General features: G+C 33.6%; 1 protein-coding gene across 8 annotated transcripts in view; it reads right to left on the reverse strand.

Annotated features, from left to right (window-relative positions):
* Positions 1-15,791, reverse strand: part of LOC116348923 (protein groucho) — a 58,820-nt gene that overhangs the window by 7,510 nt on the left and 35,519 nt on the right. For all 8 annotated transcript variants that reach the window (XM_031780147.1, XM_031780144.1, XM_031780143.1 and 5 more), the window contains 3 exons: positions 6,763-6,857; positions 6,615-6,678; positions 564-608 (listed from right to left, as the gene is read on the reverse strand). In XM_031780147.1, the coding sequence (XP_031636007.1) occupies positions 564-608; positions 6,615-6,678; positions 6,763-6,857 (204 nt within the window). The remainder of the gene's footprint in view (positions 1-563; positions 609-6,614; positions 6,679-6,762; positions 6,858-15,791) is intronic.

A 15,791-nucleotide genomic window follows, 5' to 3' on the forward strand; every position in this document is an offset into this window, starting at 1 on the left:
ATTCTGAATCCAGCACTACGAAATGCAATAAAAATTACTAATCAAACAACCAAGAAAATTTAGAGACGATTGAATTGATTTGGCCAACATTGACTTAAACACAACGCAGCACGTACAAAACGAACAAGAGATCAAGAGAGAGAGAGGGAGAGCTAAAGAGATGAGTGAACATATTGTAACAAAAAGTACAGCAAAGATTAAGGCGTTTTTTTCGTGGGAGGTGTTTTCCATGCGAAAACATTATGCATTCTATGCCAATTTTGATTCTGAATGGCAATAAAACATGTTTAGTATCTTCATCGAAATGTGAAAAATAGCAAAGGGAATAAATGTCAATAATAATAATGTTACGGTCATAAATATTTCAAACACAAATAAAACAAGGCAGGAGTTCGTATGGTTTTATTGATCATTGTCTTTATCATTCTCTTTTTCCCTTCAAAACCTACGATTTTTTGTCGATTTGGAAATCATTCAAAGCCATAAATCTGACTTTTATTTGGATTCGAATATTCTTTTGTTTTTCATTCTGAATTTAAAATAAAATAAATTTTTCCACTTACTTGTTTGTGCATCTCCACGTTAAGGCCATACGACATTTCGTAGTACTGTAAAATGATACCGAAAAAAATTGATTAGTAAGCAGGAAACATTTAAAAACAAATAAAGAAATAGTAATGGTTTACATTTCCTTGAACATTCATTAGCGATTCTAGGTATGATATAAATACTTTCGAATACAAATGGCTCTATTAAATATTGAATCTCAATTATTTTGTATTTTCTATAAATGAAATCAAGGGCTTTAATGCAGATACATTTATTCGAATTCACTGAATAAATAAAATTGTTTCCATGTCTCTCATCACATATATTTTAAACGTGTTCGTTTTTCTTCTTGTTATTTTAACTGTCAATATTATTGGATATGAAACACGTTACCACCCCCCCTCTCTCAATTTCTTTATCATTCGAAATTCACATACAACAATCATGGAATTATGCAAAGCTTTTTTCATTTCGCGAATGTATTCTCTACTTGAACAGACACGAAAAAAAGAAAACAATCTCTTCACTCGCTTTGACAATGCGAGGATTATTTTATGTATTCAAAAAACGTGTACATATGTTCATCAAATGTGATTTTACCGGGATTTCACTAAAGAAGAAAGAAAAAAAATGCTAGAAAAACACGAAAATGCATTAAAGATAAAAAAAAACCGTTCATTGATGGCTAATTCAATAGATAAACGTGATGTTTTCGATGTACATACTATTATATACCAAAGCGTTTGGCAAAAAAAAAACTTGAGTACGTTATATCTCCTTCACACTCAGCAAAAGAAGAGAGAAACCTGTTCATCGCTTTCATAAAACGGATAAAGCATTTTCTGTCGTTGTAAGCTTGTGCCATTTCATGTGGTATTAAATTGATGTGTTGAGAATTTATAAGTAGCATCGATGGTATATTTTTTTTTGCTCCAAGTATATTTCACTGATGCGACATTTTACTGTTTCTTTTTCTTTTAATATTTTCACCGAATATAATTTGAGATTAGATATTCTCTTTTGAATAGGTCAGCATCAATTACGATATTAAATTCCATTTGCGTGGAAAATTTATTCACAAAATTACCAATATCATATTTTGTGTTGAATTTAGTTGACTTTGTCAATGGTTGCTTAATTGTTATCAATATCATTCTCGGCATCAAATTTATATTAAATGGTTAAACATACATGTCTTAGTAATTATTATTATTAGCAGTGAAAATGAAAGTGTGAGACGGCTGAAGTCAAAAGGTTGTGTGAAAGCCGCACATTAGTAATGATAATGAGATAATTTGCCGACTGAATGTTTAAGTGAATATGTGCGCGACGTGGCAGTCACAGAACGGAACATGACACTGTCGTACTACTTAATAATGAGTAGTGTGCACTGTGTGCAGTGCAGCCTCCCAAGAAGTCGAACTATAAGTCAGATAACAAACATTCAACATCATTTTATACATAGTAGCACATGGAAATTGTATGTTCACTGTTCTCTCCATAGAACATAGAACATATTGAGAATCCCTTGTAATAATGTACCATGTACCGTATGTGGTGAGGGCAATTCGATACGCGCAAGCTTACAATTCCCCTGCGACACAGAAATTGTTGACTCAAGCTATAAAAGTGAGATTTATTCAAATTTTCCACTTAGTCTTGTTGTCGCCAATAGATTATTCCAAGCAAGGCTTTTACACCTCGTCTGTCTCCACTAAGCTCATAATGAGAACGCGACACAAACAAAATACAATAACCTAAATGCTCAAGACAATAATGTATTAAGTGCTTTACATTTGATGAATGCATTTTAAACTGATATGTATAACTATAAAAGCCAAAGGTCAGATTTGAAAATAACTGACCATTTTATGCGCTAATTTGATTGATCAATCACGATTATTTATTAAAATGATTTAAACTTGTTTACTTGCTTTTTTGTGTTCATTTAAATGACCAAAATTAACAGGATAATTATAATTATTCATATAAAGTTTTATATTTCTGTACGAAATGTTTGTTTTTCGGTTTAAAGAGAATATACCTTTTGGTTGGTACAAAACTTTGCTCCTATATTTTCTCCAAGTAACAAGTTTCGGTAAACTTTCTCTGTGGTTATTTATAATTCTGGATGTACATATTGAGTGGGTATTATCGCTTTAATACATGCTTTAAATTGTATGTATCTATTTTTTTCACCACATTATCTGTTAATTTTGATAATTTTCATGTAGTTTTCTATATACTGTAATATGCACAAATTTAAATAGGGTACATTTTAGTCATAAAAGGGTTGGTCGAATATTTGAAAAGTAAAATATATTTCTGAAGTAAATGTGAAGTATTTTCTTCCGATCACTGATGAAATGTTTCTTTATGTTATATACCACTTGTACGTAACAATTTACAGGATTTTGTAAACACTTTAACTGTAATAGAAATTGTATACTTTTAAGCAGTATTATAACGCGCCATTTAATAAATAATTCAATTTTGCTACGGTTCGACCTGATTACATTTTCAAACGATTGTGATTCTATTGATGTAATATACTATGATAAAAACTGAACCTCTCAAAGAGAGTAAAAGCTATAGATGCACATTTTTCCAACTGAGAGTGGACGGTTACATGCACATTTTATTGATAAAATGTCAATATTTAGGGTCATAATTAATTTTATTTCAAATGCATTTATGGCCAGAAATCATATTCGATGTCAAAAAGCGTCTACAAGTACCACAATATCAAAATTGTTTGACCATCGTTTGCAAAACCGCGCCCATCGTTACAGCATATAAAATATTCAACAAAATTGTTGGTCAACGTTTCAATTGATGCATGCTTCTCTTCCTTTCACATTGTATCTTTCTCAAACAGCCTATTGAGCATAGCTGTCCACGAACACCAACGAACGAACCGTTCGTTCGTTTTCAATGTATATTTTGTTCGTTCGTTCGTTCGTAGAAAATGAATTGTTTGGATTGTTCGTTCGTATGTTCGTACGAACAACGAACAACGAACACGTTCGTTCGTTCGTAATTTTTGGAAATTTATTTTCTCAATGTATACAAATATTGCGATAATAAATGTAAATTGGGAAAACTTGAAATCGATTTTTCCCGCTTTTCCGATGGGAAATCGTGAAAAATAAGCATAATGTTGACTCCCATTGGGAGCCACAACACCTAAGTGGTTCAATGGCCTAAAGTCCAAATCCAGTGAAATTCTGCTGATCCATGGATTCTCAGGATTTGACCTGGATTCCAGAACTTCCATAATGTAAAATAAATACAATTACACGAAGAATGGATTTTTTATAGAATATCTTAATGGAAGTTTTAGAATTCAGGTCAAATCCTGAGAATTCATGGATCAGCCAAATTCCACCGGATTTGGACTTTGGGCTAATGAACCAATCAGGCTTATTTTTCACAATTTCCCATCGGAAAAGCGGGAAAAATTGATTTAAAGTTTTTCCAATTTACATTTATTATCGCAATACTTGTTTACATTCAGAAAATTGCAGAAAATAAATTTCCATAAATTACGAACGAACGAACGTGTTCGTTGTTCGTTGTTCGTACGAACATACGAACGAACAATCCGAACAATTCATTTTCTACGAACGAACAAACGAACAAAAAGACCAAAAAAATATTCTACGAACGAACGAACGAACGTTCGTGGACAGCTATGTTATTGAGTCCTTCTAAGTTTCTGACATATCGTTATTTAACCAGTGAATTATTCCCTTGCAACTATATAATATTCAAGCGGCCAAAGATAGAATTGTCGTAAGGAAAAAGGGGTTTCAAATTTATAGATTCCCAGCGGAAAAGCATGCTGCTGTACTGTACTGACTCCAAATTGAATCAAGTGAATAAATTACGTATTTGAATATTTAAAGTTTGAGAATACGCGCGCATTGATGTGCCTCTGGCAGCATTTGAATTGTTTTCAAACGGTCGCAAATTAACCACAAGCCATATGTTCGATTTTTCATAATTTTTTTCACTCATTCAAAATTCTCTCTTGCAAATTATTGTCGCTTATATTGCTATGGTAAAATGTTAAATCTATAAAATTATTATAATCGTTATCGATTGAAGTAATTACAAAGCTTTTATCTGAAGCAACCACTGCATGTTTGAAAATTATAGCTTTTATTCGATTGCTGGCAACAATGTGTTCAATCACATCGACATAAATTTCAGCCAGTCAGTCGACGGACAGAAAGAAATACCGTGAAAAACTTTTAGAACCGATTTCATAGGTAAAACGATGTTTAAATGCCATCGAATAAAAGCTCCTTTCGATATCAAATTAAATATTGAATCGATGCCAACTGAGTTAATTGACACGATGGAATGCATGAGAAATGTACGGTACGTACACTTCAGTGTTATTCAACGATATTGGAATTGGAATGAGTGTGGGCTGTTTTCGTCCATTTTATTTATGTCTCGGGTGTGTATCTGTGTGTAAATTTCACTGACTTGAATGATTGAACGTAAAAAGGCTTATGGCTTATTTGTACAGTACCATTACGGAGCGGAAAATGTCGACAAACATGTTTATGAAGCAAATAAAGTGCATGATATACAACGCACATGTACATATATCCATACAATGCATACAATTTCATCCATATGGACTATGTCTATCGGTCGGTGTTGCAACGTTGATTACTGAACTAAATATAATTGAGTGTCACTAAGGTATCTCTTATACCAACATTCAAAAATGTTGCTAGTTTAAACCTGTCACAGTCAATCCATTCACTAGAGATGTGTATCTACTTTTTTCTTCTTCTCGGTTATTTCATTTTGTGTCGATGCTTTTTCAGTTTCACGCTTGTGAACAATCTGCACATGGGGCATGGAGTGGAAGAGCGTTAGTTGTAAACACAAATGACATCCACACACACATACACAAACTCATCTGTACCCTTCTCGCATTTATCATTGCGATAGATTTGTCGTTTGGCTTGATTTTTATCGCAACTTGACTCACCGAATTTTCACAAAAGCCAAAATCAAATATAATGAAGCCATGTTTTATGCTATTACCGTTGTGCACAAGTTTTCAAAACAGAACACGGACAACAACCATCAAATGAATAGCTCAAATAAATGCACTAAAGATATACACACACACACAGCACCCCATCGAACATGGAAGGTAGAAATGCTCAACGATACCGTTTGAACGAAATGAATGCTATACGGCTGTGAATTGTAAATGTACTGACATGTGATGCTAAATGAGCTTGAAATTTGGATCAAACTCAAGCATTTGTAGTAATTTCTATGTGGTTTTGTATGATAAGACCACATTTTACCGCTAGACGATGTGGAATTTTTGATTCGATTCATTCAACCTTCAGATTTACACCGAATGAAATGTGATGCAAAACGATTCGGATATTCACTTAAAATTTGGGGATAACATTTCACGATTTTATCGAACATAGTGATTTACCACCATCGAAAACTGTCCATCAAAATGAGCTTTTTAATTGGCTTTTTGTGAAATTTTTCTCTATTGCGCACTTGTCATTTGTGATCTATTGAAGTGGGTAAATTAATTTTGGCGTCGTGAATTAAGGTCACTTGATTCAATGCCTTTTTTTATTTCGTTCCATTTTAATGTCTGTACGTAATCTATGAATTCAATACCATTATCGACAAAATCGTTTAATTCGTTAGTTAATTGTTTATACTGTTTTTACACAATTGGCGAAAAATAGCAGAGCAGGTTTCTTCAAATGCAAATGAAATGTAAATACGTGACTTGAAGATGCAGGTAGCTACAATGATGCAAGTGATTATTTTTAACCATTCATCTAAAGTGGATAATTTAGATATTACAAATACACTAATTAAAAGTTTTTTTGTGGCAACAAAGTTATATATGTTTATATTCAGTTGATTTCCAGAATATAAACTAATTACAATGCCGCTTGCAATGTAAACTCCTCCTATTCATATAATTTTTATAGTGTCTTCCCCTCGTTAATGAATTATTGATAAAATGAAATCGATTAGATTTTTTTATAACTTACCATCACATAATGCCTTTGCATTTCGGTTTTGTCATTTGTTAGTTTTTCACATTCCAATTTTAATCTGCAAAAACAAAAATTCAAACCAAAAAAAATTGAACAAACACCGAAAATGCCACTAATTGAATCACTTCACTGATGAACTTACGTGTGATACTGTTGCTGCAGAAAATTAAATTCCTCTTTTATTCGTTCTAAGGTGTCAGCAATTGTGAACTTAATTGGTCCTTGTTGTGGTGGGCCCTGTAACCAGAAGAGTAAAACAAAAAACACATTAAGAATGACTGTATTAAGAGTGCGGACTTTAAATTGGTTTGCTTTCGACAGTGTTTCCTTTTTTATCGCGCTTTTTTGTGCAGCAATGTATGATTTTTCATTTAAAAGTTTATATTATTTGATTTCAGTGCTCATGCGATAGTAATTCATATTTGCACAAAATATGCGGACGTGCATGGAATTCACGTCATGACCTATATACTTGATTCGCATTTTGGATAAACCATTTTTCTTCATCGCACAAACGTATTTCACTCTACATTTTCCATTTGCAGAAACTTTTATCGCCATGTATATACATAAAACGCTGGATTACCACAAATGTTCTCGGTTACTTTATACGCTCTCTCCCCCTGTCTGTTTGCTTACGATCCAGCAATGTATAATGTAGACGAAAATCAGTGAAAATGGGAAAATGCATTGATTGTTCATATAGGAAACTCAAGCAAAGTATGAGCAGCAAAAGAAAACATGGGGCTGAAGTTGGTTCAATGGGATTTGTTTTTTTTTTGTTCGCTCAACAATTTTCTTTGATATTTCATGTGTACCATACATTTAAAATGTGTTGGCATATAGTATTCCGAAAATGAAAGAGATTAGTACGACTTGGATTTCTTACATGCTCGATGCAATGTTGTAAAGAGCATAACTATCGTTGAACTTCCTTAAACTCAATGCCACCATGTATACAGTTCACACGGAAAAATTTGCAATTGCTATTCTTTTGGTTGTTGATATAGATTAAAATGACGTTTTTTTTCTTTTATTCATGCAAATACAAAACATGAAACGACAGAATGTCGTGCTTTAATCATGTGTGCATTACTCTACTTAAGTGTACTGCAAGAGAAGTGGCAACACAAATTTCTGCATTCTCATGCATCAAAGTAAGAATGCCCTTGTTTTATTCCATTTCAATTCAAAGCACTTAAATATGCAATTCATCCTTTTTTCATCTTCATGCATGTGTATGTGCTTATGTATGTGTTTGTATTTGTGGACTTGCTCAAGTGCCAAGTGTGTGTGTGTGTATGTGTCTGTATATTGGTTGGTAGAATGAAAGTATTTTGAAAGCAATATGGTACAACAGATACGGATTTCACATTGAATAGAAAAGTGTGATAAATATGCGACGAATATAATGAATTCCTTTGCAAGGTTTACCCATTCATACTTTGTTTTTCAAGTTTTCTTATGCGTTTTCTCGTTTGGCCAAATGAGTTGTTTCCACTCATTGATGCTCTGCATTTGTATGTGTTTGTTGTATGTATGCCAACCATATTGCATTGCACACTTTGGTCGAGAACATGGAAGAGAGATGCACAAAAAAGGAAAAGAGGTTTTAAAATGGCTTGTAAAATGGTTTTCAGATATTACTTTAGATATACGTGTATACGGTATATATATATATCCATGACCGCCATTCCACTGCCACTCACTAAGTTTGTTTATTTACCGACCCACACTCCGAGTCAACTTTTCAAATGCAACATTGCATTGTGGCAAAATGATGAAGGATGCAAAGAAAAGAAAACGACTGTATTGGCTACATTATTTCACATGGTACGAAAACTCAAAACATCAACCGAACGAAATAAAACGAATTGGAATTCAAAATTCAATCTACTGTTGCTCCATATACTGTGCTTTTTATCTCTTTCTCTCACATTTCTTGTGATGTGAAGTTAACTATGGCATTTTCCATACATAAAACTATTCCATGAGATGGAACTAAACAGTCGATCGGTTAGTTTCGTAGCATAGTTTCAACGCTGCTCCATTGCGCTGGCAGTGGCAATCGTCATTGTTGTTTCCGCTTTTATTTCATTCGTTGCATTCTCATCTTTGCCTGTACGTGAACTGAGTACTTGCAATGGATGATTGGCGTGAGGGAAAATGTGCACTGATTATGTTCCAGCTAAAACACTATAGCTGGTGTGTGTTTGTATGTATGTATGTATGTATATGCCTTTGATATGGCAATGTGCAGCAATTGCATTGTGTATGTGATAATCAAAAAGAACCAGCGAAAGAGAAAGAGGGATCGAGTGTAAATAAAACACGCTGTCTATGCTATCGCATCTCGTATATGCAGTTTGAAAATATTATTGCGTTTACATTTCAAGCTGAATAAAGCTCATTCGATGTCGTTTTATTTTCCACTTTTTTTCATACCACTGATACAGCGTAGTTCACACATACATCCGAATAAGAAAAAAATTATTCATTTGCCAAGAGGATTTCAGATGCAATCATGTGAAAGCGCGAGCAACGTTTCCTTTTTTCCCGAATCCGTTGCTTGCTTGCTTGTGTGTTAGTGTGTGTATAACGCTTTGTTCCTTTTTTTCCACTCTACATATATAACGTTGCAATATTGTTGTTGTTGTTATTGTTATGCATTGTGGAGCAAAAAGAAATCTACGGCAAAAAAAATATGCAGTTGAAAAAGTCGCAAGTAAATAGAATTAAAAGTGAAGTTTTATACAAAAAAGAATGTCATGAAATTTTGAAATACGTTGTTCTTTTTTTTCATTCTTGTTTCATTGCACATCCCACTCCAATTCGCCCCCGTAGACTTTACTTTGGGGTTCAGGACTTTTTAAAACTTGTCACAATAAAAATGAGGTTATATCTGATCGCACACATATTTGACACATTCACACACACTACATGCATGAACAAGTGCTCACAAAGTCAGCAAGGGGAACGAGAGTTAAAAAAAAAATCGACTGAATAAATAGAAAGTGGTTGGAAAAAGTGCATTGAGTGAAGAAACAAAAAAATATAACGGATGTTACACAGAGAATGAAAATTGTTAGCAGTGCAGCAATGCGATATCATAGCTTTTTACTCTGTTTTGCTACTCTGGGTAAGCTTCGTTACATTTCCTTTTTTTGCCTGATCTTTTTGCAATTTAACTGTGGTATCTCTCTCCCACTCTCATTTATTTACTTCTTGCTGTACTTGAGTCGTCGCTTCTGGCTGCTGATGTTGCTGTGTTTGGATGCGGGAAATGGATGCTGTGCTATCCAATTGATATTACATGAAAAGTGGAAACTTTTGTTAAACGTTCTCTGATATATATATATTTTTTTTGAAGAGTTCACGTACGTGCATTGTGCACTTGTTGTCAGTTGCTCTCGTTTATTTGATACGAATAGTCTTTTTTCTCGAACAATGATAAAAAAGGGGAACTGAATCGGGATTTTTTGTTTGTTTGTATATATGTGTATAAGTGCAGAGGTATAATTTCAAAATTGAAACAAAACACAACGACAAATGAAATCCATTTCGAAAAGAAAACAAAACATTTTCCATTCGGAATGAATGCAACGGTTTTAAAACCATAATCCAGATGAAGTTTTCTTCTTTTATTGATCTATCTCATTAGGTGATTGTATTTATTAATCTTCAAATATTGGTTCAGCTTATAAATCAAATAATACGAAAAAGCCAAATGTATGTTCAACCAGTACATATGTTAGATTTATTTTCCCATTTTAATTAATGTTTCACCACATTTCATGTTTTTGGATAACGATTTAAATTCCACATGGATAGATATGGTCGCATGTTTTGTTCACATCTCTCTCTCTTTCTTTGTGTACATACATAGTGCAATGTATATGCATATATCCTGTTATCGTTGTCATGTCATTCCTTTGAAATTGAAAAAGCGAAAAAGTCATATTGTACGATGTGCGTTTGCAATGTAGAATGTTGAACGTCGATTCAATTCAAGTGCACTAAAACCATGCATTGCAGAATGTAAACATTGAAACTATTTATGCAAAGAGTCAGATGCATTTCGGTTTCATATATTGTTTGTGTACACTGCATGTAAGTGAATGAGGTGCAAAAGCTTGCATTTTTAGTTGTTAACTTGTACAATACAAACTGATGTTTCGCTGAACAATCGGTTGCATTTTCTATTCTTCTGTTTCCATTGTCAACATGGTTGGGCGGTGGGGGTTCAAATGAAAAGAAATATGTATCGAAATACAAGTTGCTGTCAGCAATCATCCAGCACTTCAGCTATTTTACTGTACACCAAACGTTCCAGATAAAATTGCTCGTTAGTATTACAACGAATGTACAAAATAAACCAATTTATACATGCACAATGATTTTCAGATCTTCAAAAACACGTAGTATCACATTGTAACACAAGCGTGTGCAAACATACACACCCACACACATTTTGTGGTTCCACTCCACAGTAGTAAGTGTGATACAGTCATGTTCTATTTAAGTAGACAGTGCAATGTATCAGTAAATCTTTTCCGCGCAAAAACCATTTGACATACACACAAATCTACTGCATGAACATAATTTAAACAGATAGACAACAAACAACTTGGTATCTAAAAGTTTTGTATTATGGAAGTGAAAATGACATTCACATCGGGTTCAAATCGGTAAAAATTGTATTAAAATTCATAAATAACAAATTTAATACGATACACAAACACAAATACACGTATATTCATGCATATGAAATGAGAGGGTGTTTTAAATGGTTTGAGCATGAACATCACACACTCGACTCGCACCTCTATCAATGTGCATATTATGTCATGTTTTTGACTCATTCCGGTAGACACACTTGATTTTGATTGCATGTTTAGCTTGCTTTTTGTACACAACACACTTCAATGGAATTATTTGTCTATCCTAAGAGAGCTAGAACGACTCGTTATGTATTAATTTGCAAATACAACCGAGGAACAACGTTCAACGCTATTCAACAGTATTAAAATTGGCAACGCCAAAAAAGCATCGACTAATACAATGCATCAAGCCAAACTGAAAAAGCTGAACGTCAGAAAAGATGCTCGGAATGTTGATATTTCGGGGGTGGCATAATATGTGTTGAAACATGGTCTTCGGTCGTCGAATACTTTTCGTTTTGGAATGTGGAGCACAACGAAAGATAAAAGCTGGATTGTGAATACATATACACAAAGAGATAGAGGGAGGGAGACAGACTTGCTGTACACGAATATCTTGTGCATGTACAATGTACATACTTGCAGTGCATAAACGAAAATGGTTTTCACGAGTGAACCAAATAGAAACGGATCGCTTGATTTGGGGGTAGAGAGACAGACAGACAGAGAGAGAGAGAGACATTGATGGGTGGGGAGGGGAGAAGAATGCCAAAAGGGTGAGCGATCGAGGTGTTCAGAATAATATTTACAGGAAGAGAAACGTTTATACATTGCATAATTTGGTTTCAATATGCACATATGGTGAATGTTGGATAGATGAAAAACGCAGACACAAGAGCAGGAGAAGGCAATCGTTGCGATATCATCGTCAAACAACCAACCGGATGGAAACCACACAAGCAATGCAATGGCACATGAAAACGAGTGTCGACCGGAGAAGTGAAACAGTCTTCACCGCACTCAAATAATAAATGGATTTGCATTTTGTATGTGTCCAAAATGTTATGTTGAGCGGGTGTCAGATTAATTTTCGAGGTAAATAAAATGAAAAGTGGTTGCCAATTTACAGTCTCTCTACTCGCTTGCATTCTACAAACCGATGTGTGTGAGTGTGTGTGCGCTCAAAATGAATATATGAATTTTGTGCGCTATAAATTGCAGAAAACATCGGATATGGCACTTGGAAATGAAACGACAAAATGGAGAAGAAAAAAATAATCATTATTTGTGTACGATGGAATCCTGAATATAAACATAAATACAAACACAAACACATGCACACGAAAGAGTAACATTCTGTATAGGCACGTAATGGAATTTTCTGCACGATTTTGACAGAACAAAAAAGAAATAGATTTGCACAAACAATGATATAATAATACAATAGCAGCACATGAGTTGAATATCCAAAATATGCAAATGCCACAGGTTCCTCAAATCATAAGTGCATATTTTAATCATTCGATTGCACTCTGTTTCATAATTGGAAAATTTTCAAATTCGTTTGCATTAATTTTCAATGTTTATTTACCATCCATTGCATACGTTGCTCCGACTATGATACGCCGAAATCGTTTTGGAAATATGTGTGTTCGTTATTGTGCAACATTTTGAATTTAAAATACTTTTCAGTGTACATAATATGTTTGTGGCTTCAACATTGATTTTGCCTATATCACGGATTTCCAAAACAAACAATTTGCCCGAATTTGACTTGGAAAAACTGCGAAAAGGATTGGAATGAAATATCAAAGAGTTGTGGTTTTATTTTCAAGTTGCGGTTTTCATATAACTCGAATTTATGTGGTTTTTTTGTATGTTTGGCAAAACAACAATTCGTTTGAATATATCCGTAGAAAATATATACAGTTCTCGCACCAAGTGAATTGATCCACAAAATGCATATTAAATATATTCGAATGTATGAATGTATGTGTGCATATATAATGCAATTTAATAGCCTTTACATTTGGCTAAACATCACAAATAGAATTATTCAAAACCGCATTTACCGCACACATACCGTGCACTCATTATTCGAATATATAAATGGCAAACATACCGTCAACAACGTTGACATAAAATAAGCCAATACACTAAATTGAAAACAAAATAGCAAATGTTTGAGTAAAATTACGCATTAAAAATAAATTTTAACGCCGACATACAATTGCAATATGGATAGCAAACGGGGCTATAAAAAATGCTGTCGATATTTCTGAATTCAATGGGATTGTTGCAAAAAAGGTGATCGAATAAAACAAAAACAAATGGCATTTTAAAATCACTCCATTAACAGTTGAACTACAGCCATTTACTATAAATCGGCAAATTATTCCCGCATAAATGCAAACAATTTTCAAAGCATTCATGCACCTTTTATTTGCGACGAAAAAAGGGGTTAATTTATTTGAATGCGTTGAAAATCTGTTTGCAAATAGTTTTTTTTTTTGTAGTAAACACTAAACAAAGCGTTGCATAAACATCATTTTCAGTGCATAACATTAATAATATGTTCAATTTTGATGCGTAGGATTCCGCAGAATTTCATTGAATAGTAAAATGTGTGTGCACACTGGCTTCCTGATAAAATATTCCCATTCAATGGTGGTGTCTGTGTATGTTTTGATACTGATATGCAACATATATGAGCTGAATGTCGGTTGCGAACACAAACAACCAACAACCAAAGTGAGGTGGTCGCCTTTTTTTGTATCTATTCAAAGCTGTGTTGTGGTGCATAATCACAATTTCAAATTAATTTAATAATTTGATTTACCACATTTTCATGCCACGGTCTTTTTTTCGAACACGGTGTTGTTATTTTTGTGAGCTGTCCGTCTAGCGTCATGCATCACTGATTAACATCATCGATGTGAATCGATTTGTTAACGCATGTTTGATTATTTAAATTCCACTAAATATGAATCTAATTTGCTGTTATTTACACGTTTATATCAAATTATAAACCGTAGCATCAATGTGTTGAATGTAAGTCGTTTCGCAAAAATGTTTGCCGTAAAAATGGTCAATTTTATTCAAATAAAAATAGAATGTTTTTTCTCGCTTCTCTATTTTTAATTTATACTCCCGTTTCCGTTGTAATTTATTCAGATTTATTTTTTGATCTTTTGACTTTGTCTATTAAACAGAACTAAAACACACACACATCAAACGGTAGCAAAATCTTCTATCATTTCATTGGTATATCGTAAGAATATATGATTTAAGCCGCGTTAATTGAGCTCCAAAGTAATTAGGCAAAAGAACAAGAGTAATCCGCATTTGAGAAGTATATTTGTGAGATCGTCTATAATTCAGTGGGATTTTGATTTGTTGGCGCGGATCTTGAAAATAAGAAGAAAAAAACATGAATCGTATTTTATTTTCAATTCAGCGTGCGAAGCATTTTCAAAACATTTCCGAAGCATTTTTTTCATCGACACACAAAAAAATTGGGCCGTGTGAAAAAGCGCCAGAGAGAAGAAAAAAAACCGTTTGCAATAAATTAAAAATTTAATGTGATTGGCTAAATAAACGTCAAAAAGTTATTTAAGAAATCGTTTGAATTCCTACGTTCATCAGTTATTTACAGTCGAGGTTCATAACGAACGGAACAGTTTAACTCTCATTAGATTCAAATCATCGATATAAACAAGAATGCCGGGACTGGGGGAATTACGATGACATCCATATCATTCCACAATGATTTGATGAGCACGTAATGCATTTATTTCAGTTTGAATGAACATTTCATTGGCACCGGCAAATCATTGGAGATTTCAACGAGCAATAAAAGCAATTACAGATCTGTCTAAAAAAAGATTCAGTGAGCGAATCAACTAACATTTGTTAGTTGTTGCATGTAATTAGCAAAACAAATTAATTGTGAATAAATTTCAAAGGCACGCAACATCATGAGATACGCTTCAAATGAATTTTATCGATGAATGCACTGTCCAATTTTCGTTGTTGTTGCTGCTGCTGCTGTTGTTGTTCATGCATGATGAAATTTAACATTTGTTATGTTTTCAAATACAAGGTACGACTACTGTAATATTAAGTGCAGATAATTGATTTGAAACATGATCTACAGGTGCATCTTATTTCTGAATTTCAATTGGATGTGTGAATAGGTGTTGATAAATCTTAAAAAATCGTGTTGGTTACAATAATAACAAAAGTTTACATTCGAATTGTAAAGCTTATGGATTGCAACAATGTAGCCTTGCATAAAGCGTTGAAAGAGATGATATTCATATTGAAAATGGTGTTTAATAATAATCAACAAAACCACAAACACAAATGTGAAACCACTTCATAATCGTTGAGTCGCAAATGCACTTGCCATTGCACCATTATTCCATTGAGCCGATTTATGTTTGTCAAAAAGAAAATTATTTTCCAACCAAGCGAACGACTAACCAAACGGAATATATCATTTCAGTTT

The sequence above is a fragment of the Contarinia nasturtii genome, unplaced genomic scaffold, assembly GCF_009176525.2.
Source record: "Contarinia nasturtii isolate CC-2019 unplaced genomic scaffold, AAFC_CNas_1.1 Cnas_scaffold_2678, whole genome shotgun sequence".
Classification (NCBI taxonomy): domain Eukaryota; kingdom Metazoa; phylum Arthropoda; class Insecta; order Diptera; family Cecidomyiidae; genus Contarinia; species Contarinia nasturtii.